At 41.9% G+C, this 13467-nt stretch overlaps 2 protein-coding genes across 3 annotated transcripts in view; one reads left to right on the top strand and one right to left on the bottom strand.

The window, feature by feature from the left end:
- Positions 1-84: 84 nt before the first annotated feature.
- LOC106821514 (THO complex subunit 1-like) lies at positions 85-7975 on the bottom strand. Its single transcript, XM_014826362.1, has 16 exons — positions 7902-7975; positions 5505-5712; positions 5145-5263; positions 4448-4496; positions 4095-4190; positions 3784-3925; positions 3487-3592; positions 3153-3281; positions 2754-2854; positions 2496-2562; positions 2130-2180; positions 1829-1935; positions 1436-1567; positions 1078-1161; positions 537-684; positions 85-177 (listed from the first exon to the last, which is right to left on the bottom strand). Exons 1-16 carry the CDS (start codon positions 7944-7946, stop codon positions 85-87), a joined length of 1677 nt encoding a protein of 558 aa, XP_014681848.1. The 5' UTR covers positions 7947-7975.
- Positions 7976-8213: 238 nt separating this feature from the next.
- LOC106821529 (TATA box-binding protein-like protein 1) overlaps positions 8214-13467 on the top strand; it is a 9974-nt gene continuing 4720 nt past the window's right edge. The window contains exons 1-5 of one of the 2 annotated variants that reach the window (XM_014826378.1): positions 8214-8410; positions 8911-9091; positions 10141-10309; positions 10558-10640; positions 12919-13086. In XM_014826378.1, coding sequence (XP_014681864.1) covers positions 8916-9091; positions 10141-10309; positions 10558-10640; positions 12919-13086 — 596 coding nt within the window. In that variant the 5' untranslated portion in view covers positions 8214-8410; positions 8911-8915. The remainder of the gene's footprint in view (positions 8411-8910; positions 9092-10140; positions 10310-10557; positions 10641-12918; positions 13087-13467) is intronic. The other variant, XM_014826380.1, reaches the window with a different exon arrangement.

Raw genomic sequence — 13467 nt, 5'->3', positions numbered from 1 at the left:
ACATACTTATGCCAATATCATTAACATAATTCTCAGGTCATGTAATAGTTCCCCTTACCCTTCTTGCTCTGTTCAGAGGAGGCCTCATCCCGGAACTCCTCTGTCTCTTCCTCCTCTAGCTGGGAGTGCCTCCTCATCCACATCCCCATCTGCTCCTGGCTTCATGTCGTGGTGCGACTGTTTACATATAGGAGAGAAATACCTTTCGCAAATGCGTGTACCAACTGCCAACGGTTTGCCTTTAGTGCAACCAAAACGAAGCGAGAATAGCCAAGAGGCCAAATAATGCGATAGGCATTCTGCTGGGTATTCTAATGAGGACTGTGCAACGTGCAAGTTACCAGAACAATTCAGTGAATACAATATTTCTAGTATATGCGTAGATATATAGTACAGAACGATAAAGTATATGTATACTATATATATGTATAATACTATTAATAGTATATAGTATACATATACTATATATATATATATATATATATAGTATATGCATAGATATATGATGAGTGTGATATCTGAGTGCGGCTCTATACCGGAATGTCCTTGGCAAGCTTCTTCACCATGCCCTCGAGGTAGAGCGGCAGGCTCTTCGGCGGCTGGTTGCTGTAGGTGAAGAAGTGTGGGCTGGAGCGCGCTAGCAGACGCAGGGCTCGCCAGCCGTAGTTACCGTCGTTCACCAACCTGCATAGCAACAGAAGCTACGTTCAACATAGTAACCGTACAGAAGTACTGAAACAAGAAACAGGGAAAACCTCTGTAAACAGTTCTTGTTCTTGTTCTTGTGTTAACTTCAGTAAATAGAAGTGCATAGCAATGTTCGTTATGACGCGATGGCTGGAGAGGGTGTCTTTCACACAGGGTACCCCGATGACCGAGGCCAGAGACAAATTCGACCCTCATCTGTTGCACGATTCAATGTATACCTGCGTGAACTACTAACAGTCGCTATCCCACAATAGCGTCGAATTTGCGTGAAAATGCTTTCTGTTGGCGATGTGGCCCCGGGACACCTTAGCTCACTTGTTAGTTTAACACGTAGTTGTGATGTTGGAAGGCGAGAGGCTGAGAGCGTACTTTTCACTCTTGGGAACTTCTGCGGGATGCTCCACCTGGTATATCGCATCCTCGAAGAACTCCTCCAGGGACGGAAGGAACACTCTGCATTCACAATAGAAACTAATATAAATATGTAATATATATATAATAAATAAATAAATAAATAAATATATAATATATATATATATACAGGCACATACAACATATACATGACTACAACAAACATGTTTACAAATTTAACAAGCGATTCGTACATCAGTAGAGATATATAGTGTCAATGCAGCATAACACTCGGCAATACAAATCTTTTTATCCCCAGTACCTAGATAATAGCCAACGAGAATTAATTTGATAAGATATTGAATGTTAGGCGTACCTGTCGCTGGCACGGCAGGCTGCTAGGTTGTCTGGGGTGAGATTCCACAGTCTGGATAGTTCCGGGTTGCCCATGTTAATCCGCTTAGTGTCTTTCAGTCTGTAGTCATCTGCGATGCTACGCTTTCGAGCCCTGAATACGAGCAATTACACGTTTATCCGATTAGTCACAGACTTAATAAACGATGATGATTAATCTGAATTGTTAAAGCTGATGATTAATGATTAATTAGTCCTGCTAAGCTTTTCCTTAATCCTGAAACACCTTCAGTTTCTTTTTCTGCATAACGTTGGTATTTGAGCAGAAGAACATCGTAGATATGCAACGGCAAAGAGAGAGACAGAGCGAGAGATGGACGTGCCACTCAATGCCCCGCATTGCTGTTGTACTCACCTCGCCTTGAATACTGGCTTCTCCGATTCCTTTAACAGTGGCTGCACAAAGCTTGGACATCCCTCGTTCTTCCAGTGGTTCCAGTTGACCTCTCGCTCTAGTGTATGCTGCCGAGACACAGACGTGCAGTTCTTGACACCGATTCTATTTTCGAGCGAGACTTAATTGTCGTCGCTCACATTCTTCATGTTAGCTCGTTACACAAATCAGATACTGTCATCATATATCTAAAATAAAACATACGTCGTATCATACATTGAAGACGAAAAGAAAAAGAATATTTTCAACGATATAAGCTTACTTTCACGATTTCTGCGAATCTTGCTCCTCCCGGTGGAGTTTCCTTGATCAACTGTAAAATGGCATGCAAAGGCTCACTCTTCTAAAGGTAAGTTCACTGAACAGATGCATTGAAAGTGAGGGAACTCGTTTATATTGCAAATGCAATAAAGATGATTTTACTCTCAGGAAACTAACTGGGAATCACCTAAAATGGAAATCAGACCACTGCCACTCTCAAACGTAAAAAAAAACAGATGTCTTTAGTCATTTAAACTTTAAGCATATATAGTTCAATAAATTAAAAGCCAGTGTTGTGGTAACGATGACGTGAAATTTATATGACAATCAAGTCACTGCTACAGCAGAGAGTTGCCTGCTTAATTACCTCATAGACACGGTCAACACAGTCGGATACCCACTTGCTTTGATCGTCGTTTAGTTCCTGCTGAACGCTACGAATTCACACACAAAATTCAGCGTTAGAATATAAGAGGTAGACCTGCGATCCTCCCCAGCGACGTCTCAGACACTAACCAGCCCCACAGAATTCAGGCCATGCTCAAAAAGATTCGTAATTTACAATTACCCAGCCCAGCATTTCTCATACAAGCACAGCCTACATCGGCTAGTTCTACATACTTACGTCTTAAATTTTACGGGGGCATTGAGAAATTGGTAGAGTATCAGGAACTGCACTAGCACTGAGCGACGAAAGTTGGAGTCGCTTAGCTCCAGATCCAAAAGCTGCAACGAGATTGTAACATGGCTCAGCAACTCAGACTTACACCATGACTATTTTCTCATCTGTATTGCATCTTTCATCTAGTATTTGTGTAGCCACTCGTTTCCTCAGAAGAGTAAAGCATTACGCATTACTGTTCACTAGTTCTACATTCGTTCACATAGTCAGATGGGTTGTTATACTAATTTTACTATTAATTGTCAGTAGAGAGCAGCACGTGCACGATCTTTTGTATTTTCAGCACCCAGCTGCAGAAGGTAGAAAGCACATCTGTTTTCACATGTGAGCACCTGAGTTTACCTTCTGGTTTGTGAGGTACTTGGCGAAATAGACGTCTTGTTCCAAGGGTCGGGATGTGGACACATGAGAACTGTTCTTCACATCGTCCAACTTGTAGCTCGCGAAACAGCGTAGCACCTCCTCCGTGTTCTGTACAAAGCAATGTTTACCTTATTGGCCCTCTATCCAAGATATTAAGCCTATATGTATATTCTTTAAACACCAGCTGATGCATCTACCCTATGCAAACCTGCACGATGAACGTATTCGCTTACGCTGCTTTTAACCTCACGCTAACAAGGCTATATCGTTGAACGTTGCGATTACTTTAATGTAGAGTAACTCAGGCACTTACATGCTGGAACTGTTTCCATGCGACTCGGCTGTAGACTTGCATCGGAGTCCTAAAGACGTCTTGTAGAGTCCAGAACTTTCTGTACAAGTTGTAGTCGATCGTGACTCTGCAAAAAAAGATTGACAGCAGGGCCAGCTGTTTATTATTGCACGCAGTTAATAACGTTATTACAACCAAGTGAGGAAAATAACTTGGGTGCCATTTTGCATGGTAGTTTTTTCGTATGAACTTTTACTTCTCATAATCTATATAGAGTCTCTAGTCCCAAGTGCGATTCATGTTATAATGACTACTTACTTAGACGACTCAGACATTTCGCCTTCTTCCATCTCAACAGCGATCGGCTTCTCCTCTTTGACCTCAGGAATGAGGTCATCGTCCATTGTCGAGCTATACTCTGTCATGTTCTCGACATTAAACTGACCTTGAAGATTTACACCTGTTCAGCAACAGAACGCTGCATTAGAAAGCAAAATTTTTAAATAGCTATGGCCCTAAGCCCTAGCCGTAAGTCGTAGCACTATGATCAACAATACATGAAACTTCTCATAAATAGTTACTCTGTACATTTCTACTGTGAGTGAAGGAAATACGCGACCCAGCCCTACCTGATTTCTCTGGAGGAGGAAAGAGTCTCACTAAAAACATCTGAATCTGTCCACAGAAGACGGTGTGTTGTGACTTAGAGAGCCGCTTCAGTATATCTGCAGGAAATAATAAACTTTAATGACGGCCACAATTAATTTATTTACTTCCCTTTAAATACCTACTCATAATCATAATATGCTTACCAAAATAATCACAATATATAAGCAATTATGCATGCACAACTTTTGCATTAGTGCCTCTCAAATGGAAAACAATGACTCGCAACTTAAAAGCAATACGTGGAATGATTTAAATGTGATTTCAATTGCAACTAGTATATATCATGTATAGCAGTTGTTCTGCATCGTCTTACCATTACACATCCTTAACAACAGGTTCTTTCCAACTCCATAGATAGGTTCCTACAATGCATAATAGCAGAGAAAATGCAATCAGTGCATGATTCTGGAAGCTCAGTTCAGTTACAGAAACAAAGCAACCATTTACTTGTGGAGTCAATAATCATGCAGACGACTCTTCGAGAAATGAATAAATACCACAAGCAAGTCACAAGAACAGGGGTAGAAATTAACTTTTGAACAAGGGAGTCCAACGGACTCCCTACCCTCAAAAAGAGGGAGTCCGCAGCAAAATGAGGGAGTCCGCAGTCTGAGGTTCAAAATTAAAGATATTAACAATAACGCATGTGCTTATTTTTAAGTTTCATGCGGGTTGCACATCTGCCAAATTTTCTTTGGACATTTTTTGAAAAAATACGGTAATTCCACGAGGCCGTGCTTCGGAACAAACTAGTTAATATGGCAGAATTTTCAGGGAGTCACACGGACTCCTGCGTATGTCAAATCAGGGAGTCCGACAGTAGATCAGGGAGTATTTGACTCCGGACTCCTGTTAATTTCACACCCTGCAAGAACAATGCATATTAAGCACGGTAGCAGAACCTGTTGGTGCATACTTACCCTGATGCCTAAACTGTAAAAATTAGTCGGTTAATTATAGGTTACAAGCCATCAGACATTGCGTCAACATAACATTCTGGTGAAACCCACCGATGTCCAAGCTGTAACATCCTCCAAGATATAGTTGAAGACATCCTTGCAAACGTCAAGTGTCTGCGTCTCAAATATATCCACGAGCATTTGGACAACTGTGAGTGGAGCGCAAAGGTCTGCAAAAGGCGCAAACACGATTTTAGTAATATATGTGACAAACTTTTAGTACATAGAATTTCTTTTACACAGGATAAAAACTCCTTTTACTCTCTCAAATAGTAGATATATATGTATAGTTATATGAAGAAAACTTATTTTATATATTGTGCCCATTTACAATGTGATATAGAGGTCACATGAGTTAATGATATAATTAATTATACACTACTAAATTACACTGTGCATGGATATAGTCACCTTTTATCAGAGCTTGCATTGCTAGCTTGACTACGGATACATAATCGTTAGCAGTACTGTTTCCAACCAGGAGTTCATATAGGTAGTCCTTGATGGCCTGGTCCATCGCAACTTTCTTCTCAACGTCACTGCCATTTATTTCTTTGAATTGTTTCTCCAACACTTCGAGCGACTGGCTATCATGAGTGTGACATTCTCTTGCTGCTTCCTATATAGAAATGTTATGCAAAAGTGCGAGTGCAATATTTTTCTGAGTTTATAATAGCCAATAGATTGAAATAGGTATCAGATCAAGTGTAGATGGTCCACCGTTATCCCGATACCTGGTTAGAAAGTTTGGTACAAATAGTGCTGGTAATAATTATCGGATATCAAAGACTATTTGCTCCTATTTACATTGCCACAAATAGCTAATCTTTGTAGGATTTTGCGAGATTTCCAACCATTAAAGTTCCAACTAAGTTGTGGGTGCATGGTTGTGTATCTGACAATCTGTGATGCAACAGTTTGTAAGGATGTGAGCAGTTTTCAAGGTTGACACTCTCGCTTATCTCACCTGCTTGATCTTTTTTATAGTTTGTGCATGGTTGCACGTGTGATAAGTTTAGGCGATATTATAGAGTACATAAACATTAAAACTGATAACAAATGCTATTTGCTTTTATTTACAATTCGTATTATTTGATAACCTCAACCTCAAGTTAGTACCATATCAAATTCATAGTCTGTACGGGGTATGAGTGTCAGTGAGGCTAGGAGGGTCTAGATGTCCCCCAGAGTACTGCCGGAACGTACCCTGGTACTATCTAATATGCCGGACCATACCCCGCCTACACCACTAACGAGTCTAGGGAGTTGCCTACGCCTACTCCCTAACCCTAACCATATCAAATAGTTACCAGGGTACGTTCCAGTATACTGTACCGTACCCAGGGTACGTTCCGGCAGTACCCTGGGGGACATAGACCCTATGACCATGAGTATGAGCGTCAGTGACAGTGTGACGTGTCAGTGACAGTGTGACGTGTCAGTGACAGCAACTGTCACTCCAACTTGCAGGGCCATAGCCAGAGGTCAATTTTGTAGGAGGCAAATGTTGTGAGTTAAAGAACAAAGAGCGAAGCGAGCCAATAGGGCGTGGTGTATGGGCACTGGCAGCAAGAACAAGTCCGCTGCAGCTACAGCACACACGACGCCATTGACTATATATATACTACGTACGACGTACGTAGTATATATATACTACTATACATATATATATACTATATATACGTATGTATATACTATACGTATACTATACTACGAATGTATATACTATACGTATATATATACTATATATAGTACTACTATACGTAGTATATATATAGTCAATGGCGTCGTGCGTGCTGTAGCTGCAGCGGACTTGTTCTTGCTGCCAGTGGGTATGGGGCCCACTTAAGGGCCCCAGAAGAAATGTTGTAGGAGTGTACCGGCGTATTTGGACACTCGCCCGAAACTGGACGCTCCTAAGTGCACATGCGCGCAGGCGCCTCTTGATTTGCAAGGGCGCACACAGCGCATGCGCAATATGCGCATTAGTCATCTGCGCATCTTGCCCTTCGACAGGGTCGCAATAAACAAACATGGCGGACTTCCCTGTCACTGATGGAAACATTTCATTGAAACAATTTGCAATATGTAGTAAATTAGTAAGACTGTGTTATGTGTGTGAGGTTAAAAGGCAAAACAAAAGAAAACAAAAGAGCATGTCTACTATTTCCTACGGCCGTGCAAAACAAGATTCAAACAAAAAGAAAACAAGAGCAAAACAAAAGAGCATGCCTACGGTGCATCCAAATACGCCGGTACAGACATGCGTCTAAACAGAGGAATTGCTCCGACCTGTGATTGGAGGATAAAAATAGACACCGCCCACTCCCGCCGCATACGCTATGCTATGACCGGTAGGAACGTGTACTAACTATCATATGGAGCGAACGATTTGAGTTACATTTCTATAAATTCTAGCTATTAGTATTATAGACACATGTCTTAGCCTTAATCTCTGTGAATTTTGAGTCTATTGAAGCGCGATTAGTCTAATTAATTAGCAAATATGCACGCGCGGCTATGACCGGTGAAACGAAACGTCACGAATTCTATTTTTATCCTCCAAAAATGGAAAAGTGGGCGGGGTCTATTTTTATCCTCCAATCACAGGTCGGAGCAATTCCTCTGTTTAGACGCATGTCGGTACAGGAGGCATTTGCCTATGCCTATGGTAGCTACGGCCCTGCCAACTTGTCAATGCTATGTCTATGGCAGGTGGTCCACACAAGATGAAATGGCTCGTAAATTACTAAATCCAATTAAAGAATAATGGAAAGTTTACGAAGTTGCATGTAATAATGATTATACCGTGAATAAATGCCTCGTAGCTTCGAAATCAAGAGCACTCTGCATTTTTGATGGTAAATAATGACGTCACTGCCGGCGGCACCACCGCGCCACACAAAACTCAAAACGTCACAAAACAACTAAAACCCACTCATATAACTTCGACGATCACGCTACGAGTCATCTTACTCTGTAGATTGATTATACTATCAATGAATTTGATTGATCGGCAAGGATTTGCTGTTTTGTTAACGGCAATGCTTTGTTTGTGATAATGAATAAAAGTATCTACGTATGCGGCCCTGAATGCTTACCCAATCACAACATGGTTTACAAACTACTTCAGCCCAGGGAGAAGCACACACACGAAAAGTTCTAACGCAGTCAATGGAAATCATATCATGGACCTATTTACTCCAAAACATGGTTACATGAATCATGCATAGTTTTGCGGTGAAACATTTTCCTTAAATAGTTGCCAAGTCAACGGAGATGCGCTGAACTAGTGCATTTCCGACAGGTTAAAACAGGTAATGAATATTTTGTGTGGGGGAAGAAATAATTCCCTAAGGCCTAGTCTAGTGCCTAGGCCAGGGTAGGTATTCTCTCATTGTATTGACATTTCGCAGTGATTGAATATACTGTAACTGTAGCACAACTGTTATAGTATGATTAGTACAATTATTCTACTTTTACGCAATCATCATTAATGATAATTGATTGGCTACACATGCAATGGGATTGTGAGTGTGACAGTGTGACATCGACACCCGTTAACTGCGCAACTTTCCGACCTCTGACAAGCTTAAACTGCCCCAAAATTGGGCAGAGCATTGATGATTAGGGAAGTTATGGGGTTTAGAATACTGCATTAACCTACTGTTATATATTGCATTTGTGCTTGTACGTGCTTGTTCTTATACTCATTGTGTACCGTACACGTTAGAGATCGGAAAGTTGCGTGATTTTTTCCCCAAGAGATGCGTGTTCGAAAATGCATGGTATTCTTATTTATTTCTGTATTATGAAGTTGAAATGGATAGCATTGAAAACGCGCTTGCCGGCCTAAAAAGTGAAAGTTTCACGTCGGAGGAGATATTTGCCGAGATTCAGCAGGAGACTGCAGGCGGAGAGACAGTGCACCTCGATTACCCTACAGACCTGCTAGTGCTAGGTCAAGGAGAGCAGTTATATGCAGCCGAAGAGGAAGTGTATGTCACCGATCGATACATCCGTATAACAAAATATCATATAATCAGGGGTTAATAATGACAAGTTTGACACGTATTCGGTACTGATTTTACTACATTTTGTTGTACGAGTTCGATGTGAATAAAAATAAAAATGTATACAAACGTAGCATAATTTGCGGTTAGGCAACGCCATACAACGGTAGATAACGAGAAAACCATGTCGTGCAAAAGTACGATTTATGTCAAAACGAAAGAAGCTACGCCGTTTGTAATACTACCGGAAGATAGAATAAGGACCAGTGAAAAAAAGAAGCTCATGTTTGTATACATTTGTGTTTTTATTCATATCGAACTCGTACGACAAAATGTAGTGAAATCAGTACCGAATACGTGTCAAACTCCTTTGTCATATATTAACCCCTGATATAATCATCATATCATATTCAGCTGTAAAATACAGGCTAGAAGCCTGTCAGCAGATCTTGTTTTCACACATAGGCTAGCTATATCCATTCTGTGTGAACGACGTTAACTTCTTTCATTTTCAATGCTGTGTTATAAGTGATATCGGAAAGTCCAGCTGTGCTTCTTAGGTCATAGAAAAAGGGGTATAAAATGGCTGAGGCGCACTTAGGAAAGTACATGATTAATGTAAACACTCGTGCGTTTTTAGTTTTTGCATTAACACAAACATTTCAAAATATCCCAAATGACCACAATCATATTTGTAAATGTTTCTGTAATCAGAAACGCACCTGTGAATTGAAGTACGATGTTAGTGAAGAAAATTATAGATCAAAAACATAGACTAGTCCTATCCTAACCATGTTATATATAGGCAACTTATACCCCCTCTTATCTGATCTCAATATGGCGGCGGGGACTTTCTGATATGGCTTATTGCTAATTTTCAATTTATTTTATCTCGTGTTGTGGTTACAGAAGACTTCAAGGCATCAGTCATGGCACCATGCCAAATAAATTTGTTGATAACAGTGCTTGGAAAATTTCTGATGACTCTTAGCTGTCAGACTACTAATAATGTATTCTGCTCTATGGGGAAATAGTTTTACAGAGGCCGAGCAGGTGGCAAACCAGGAGCAGACTAATCGCATTGAGACTGAGATCAGCATCGAAATCAACAATGTCGTCGGCAGCTTCAGTGTTCGATGCCATCTTAACCTCCGCCACATAGCGATGGAAGGCACTAACGTTGAATACAGACGAGAGAATGCGGTAAGTGAATTTGAACACATACGCGATCTATCAACATCAAGATGCTTGCGATTTCGCACGAATAATGCTCCGCAGATTAAACAGTTATAACCATTGTTGATGATTCGGTGCTGACTAAATTTTGCTTCCAACGTTTTAACTCTGTTCATTCTGAGCTAGTAATCTAAGCTAATCTAATCTAGTAAGCTAGCGTCTGCGCATGATCTCTTGTAACCAGCATCATTGCAGCGATTTGCGGTTTTGTGTAGATGGTGACGATGAAGATTCGGAGACCTTACACGACGGCGAGCATGTGGTCGTCGGGAAAGCTGACTGTAACGGGAGCAACCAGGTGCGAACGCTTATAGCTGTGGACACACTAGGCGATTTTTCAGGCGATTGAGTCGGGCGACTGAGTGGACACACTAGGAGATTTTTAGCGCGATTTATCAGCAATTTTTCTCCCGCTGCAACACTAAAACACTCGCGCCACCTAGATTGATAGTCACATGATTGAAAATGGCACCGTTTTATTGGCTGATCAATTGTATAATCGGGCGACTCATTCGCCTACCCAGACACACTAGGCGATTGTAGTCGCGCGACTCAAATAATTGCCCGATTTTATCGAACATGTTTGAGTCGCCCGACTCGAAAATTGCTGGCGACTCACTGGGCACACTAGGCGATTTTTCAGGCTATAGAGTCGCCCGACTCAATCGCCTGAAAAATCGCCAAGTGTGTCCACAGCTTAACACTAATGCCTTGTTCACCCATTCTCCACGTCCTGCTCTATTGTGACTCACCGTCAAAGTTATAGCTGCATGATTATATCAGGAGTGTATAATATAGATCTATATCTATATTATACACTCCTGATTATAGCCATCAATAGTTGTAAGTTGTAATCAAAGTAGTATTCCATGGACGAATTTTGTGCATACCGATGTTTTATTTAGATGAACTTAACACGCAGATGGAACGTTTAGTTGTGTCTTTGGCGTCTACATCCAAACACACACACACACACACACACACACACACAACACACACACACACACACCACACACACACCGCACACCACACACACACACACACACACACACACACACACACACACGCGTGCGCATACACACACTAACTAAAAAAATAAGATAGCTTGTAAGAGTATTATTAGAGGTCAGTCTGAACGTTGTACGTTTACGGTTGAAAATCTTACCTGCGACATCAGGAGTTTCTTGACAGCGGGCAACTTTCTTTCGGGCGGTATCTTGTCGATGCTTAACATTTCGACGTGTGAGTGATGCCTTTCTTTTTGGTGGCATTAGGTGGGTACTTGTTTTAATCAATTTTTTGCCGTGTGGAAACTTGGACTTACGTTATAACGAAATGCGCTCCATTTAAGAAACAATGTAAAAACAATGTATAACATTTCTCTGGTTAGATTAGATGGAGCGACTTAGAAAATATTAGATGGAGCGCCTTTGGTTATACATTGTTTTTTACATTGCCATTGTGTTTTCGTGTTGTGACGTTGTCCCGCGCTCGGTGTAAAAATTTCCCACTTTTTTAATGTTTTTTAACGTGGAATATGAAAAAAATAAAACTGTGGGAAAAAAAAGCCCATGCAACGTGTCATGATCTGTAGAATGTTCCGACCAAGTTTGGAGAGGACCCGTTGAGCGGTGCGGAAACGTATAGACGCACACAAACACAGACAGAAATTCCCTAATTTATAGTAAGATAAGTTAAGATATAAGGTTTAAAAAAGTTTTATTTCATTGTTGCACAAAGTATTTTCACAGATTAGCAAGCACTAATATGAACCCTGATGATGCTGTTGCTGTGCTGTCTGCACATGCTTGAGTAAATTTTGAAAGCACAAACATGACAGTTTGTTCACATTCGTGAACTATACTCATCAAGTTTAAAAATATTATCCATTGCGGAAATGAAACTTGCTTACTATATCCCGTTTGTCTCGCAATGGGTGGTCCAAAAGATAATAGAAGAACACTCTATTAACTTCTATTATCTTTTGGACCACCCATTGCGAGACAAACGGGATATAGTAAGCAAGTATACTCATCAATTTACAAGATTTGTTTGTACTAAACGTGACGTTTCGTGACATTTTTATGTGGCAATTAAGAAATGGTAGTTATTACTTATTACATACAGGAACATTTATGGCTGTTTTTATTTTGGGGGAATGCCATTTTCATACCGAAATGCCGCCGTCCACACCAGACCTATTATAGCATGTTTTGATGAAACCCATGTTGATATCAGGAAGAGTTTATTACAACCTTACTAATGGCAACATTGGGAAAAACGACCAGTGTGAGTACCACCCATCAACCTAGAGCGCACTAACAAAGTTCCTGCTGTGTTGGACACCGCTAATGGCTTCCGTTCTTCACGACGCACAGCCCCCCGTCAACTGACTGCGAGCGGCCATATTTCATCATGAACATAATGCTCATAACCTATGCTATTGAAGAAATGAGAATGGTTTTTTTATTGAATCATTATTCAGTAGGATGAGTGACGAAGGTATTGAAGCATACTTGTTATAGGGTACAAAAGTATAAGCACTTTTAAAAAAAACTGAATTTTTCCGATTTCAGCGAGCCGGACTCGAGGATAGCAGCGCGGCGGTTCTCGCGCAAGCTGCAGCGACTCGGCTACAAGGTGCGGCTCGCTAACTTTCGCGTCGTCAACGTGCTCGCCACCTGCAGGATGCCGTTTGCGATCCGCATCGCTCAGTTCTCACAAGCGCACCGCGCCAACGCCAGGTGAGGGCAACCTCTGCGCACACACAGGCATGCAGGCATGCACGCAAGCACTCACGCAAGCACGGACGCACGCACGCGCGCAGGCGCGCACGCACGCAGGCACGCACGCAGGCACGCACGCACGCAGGAACGCACGCACGCAGGCACGCACGCGCGCACGCACGCAGGAACGCACGCAACGCAAGCACGCACGCAGGCACGCGCACGCAAGCACGCGTAGGCATGCACACAGGCACGCAGGCAGGCACACGCACGCAGGCACGCGCACGCAAGCACGCGTAGGCATGCACACAGGCACGCAGGCAGGCACACGCACGCAGGCACGCGCACACAAGCACGCGTAGGCATGCACACGCACGCACGCACGCACGCACGCACGCA

Source organism: Priapulus caudatus, unplaced genomic scaffold (assembly GCF_000485595.1).
Source record: "Priapulus caudatus unplaced genomic scaffold, Priapulus_caudatus-5.0.1 Scaffold76, whole genome shotgun sequence".
NCBI lineage: Eukaryota > Metazoa > Priapulida > Priapulimorpha > Priapulimorphida > Priapulidae > Priapulus > Priapulus caudatus.
The sequence above is the reverse complement of the archived record's forward strand: the minus strand, read 5'-3'. Positions and strand labels throughout refer to the sequence as shown.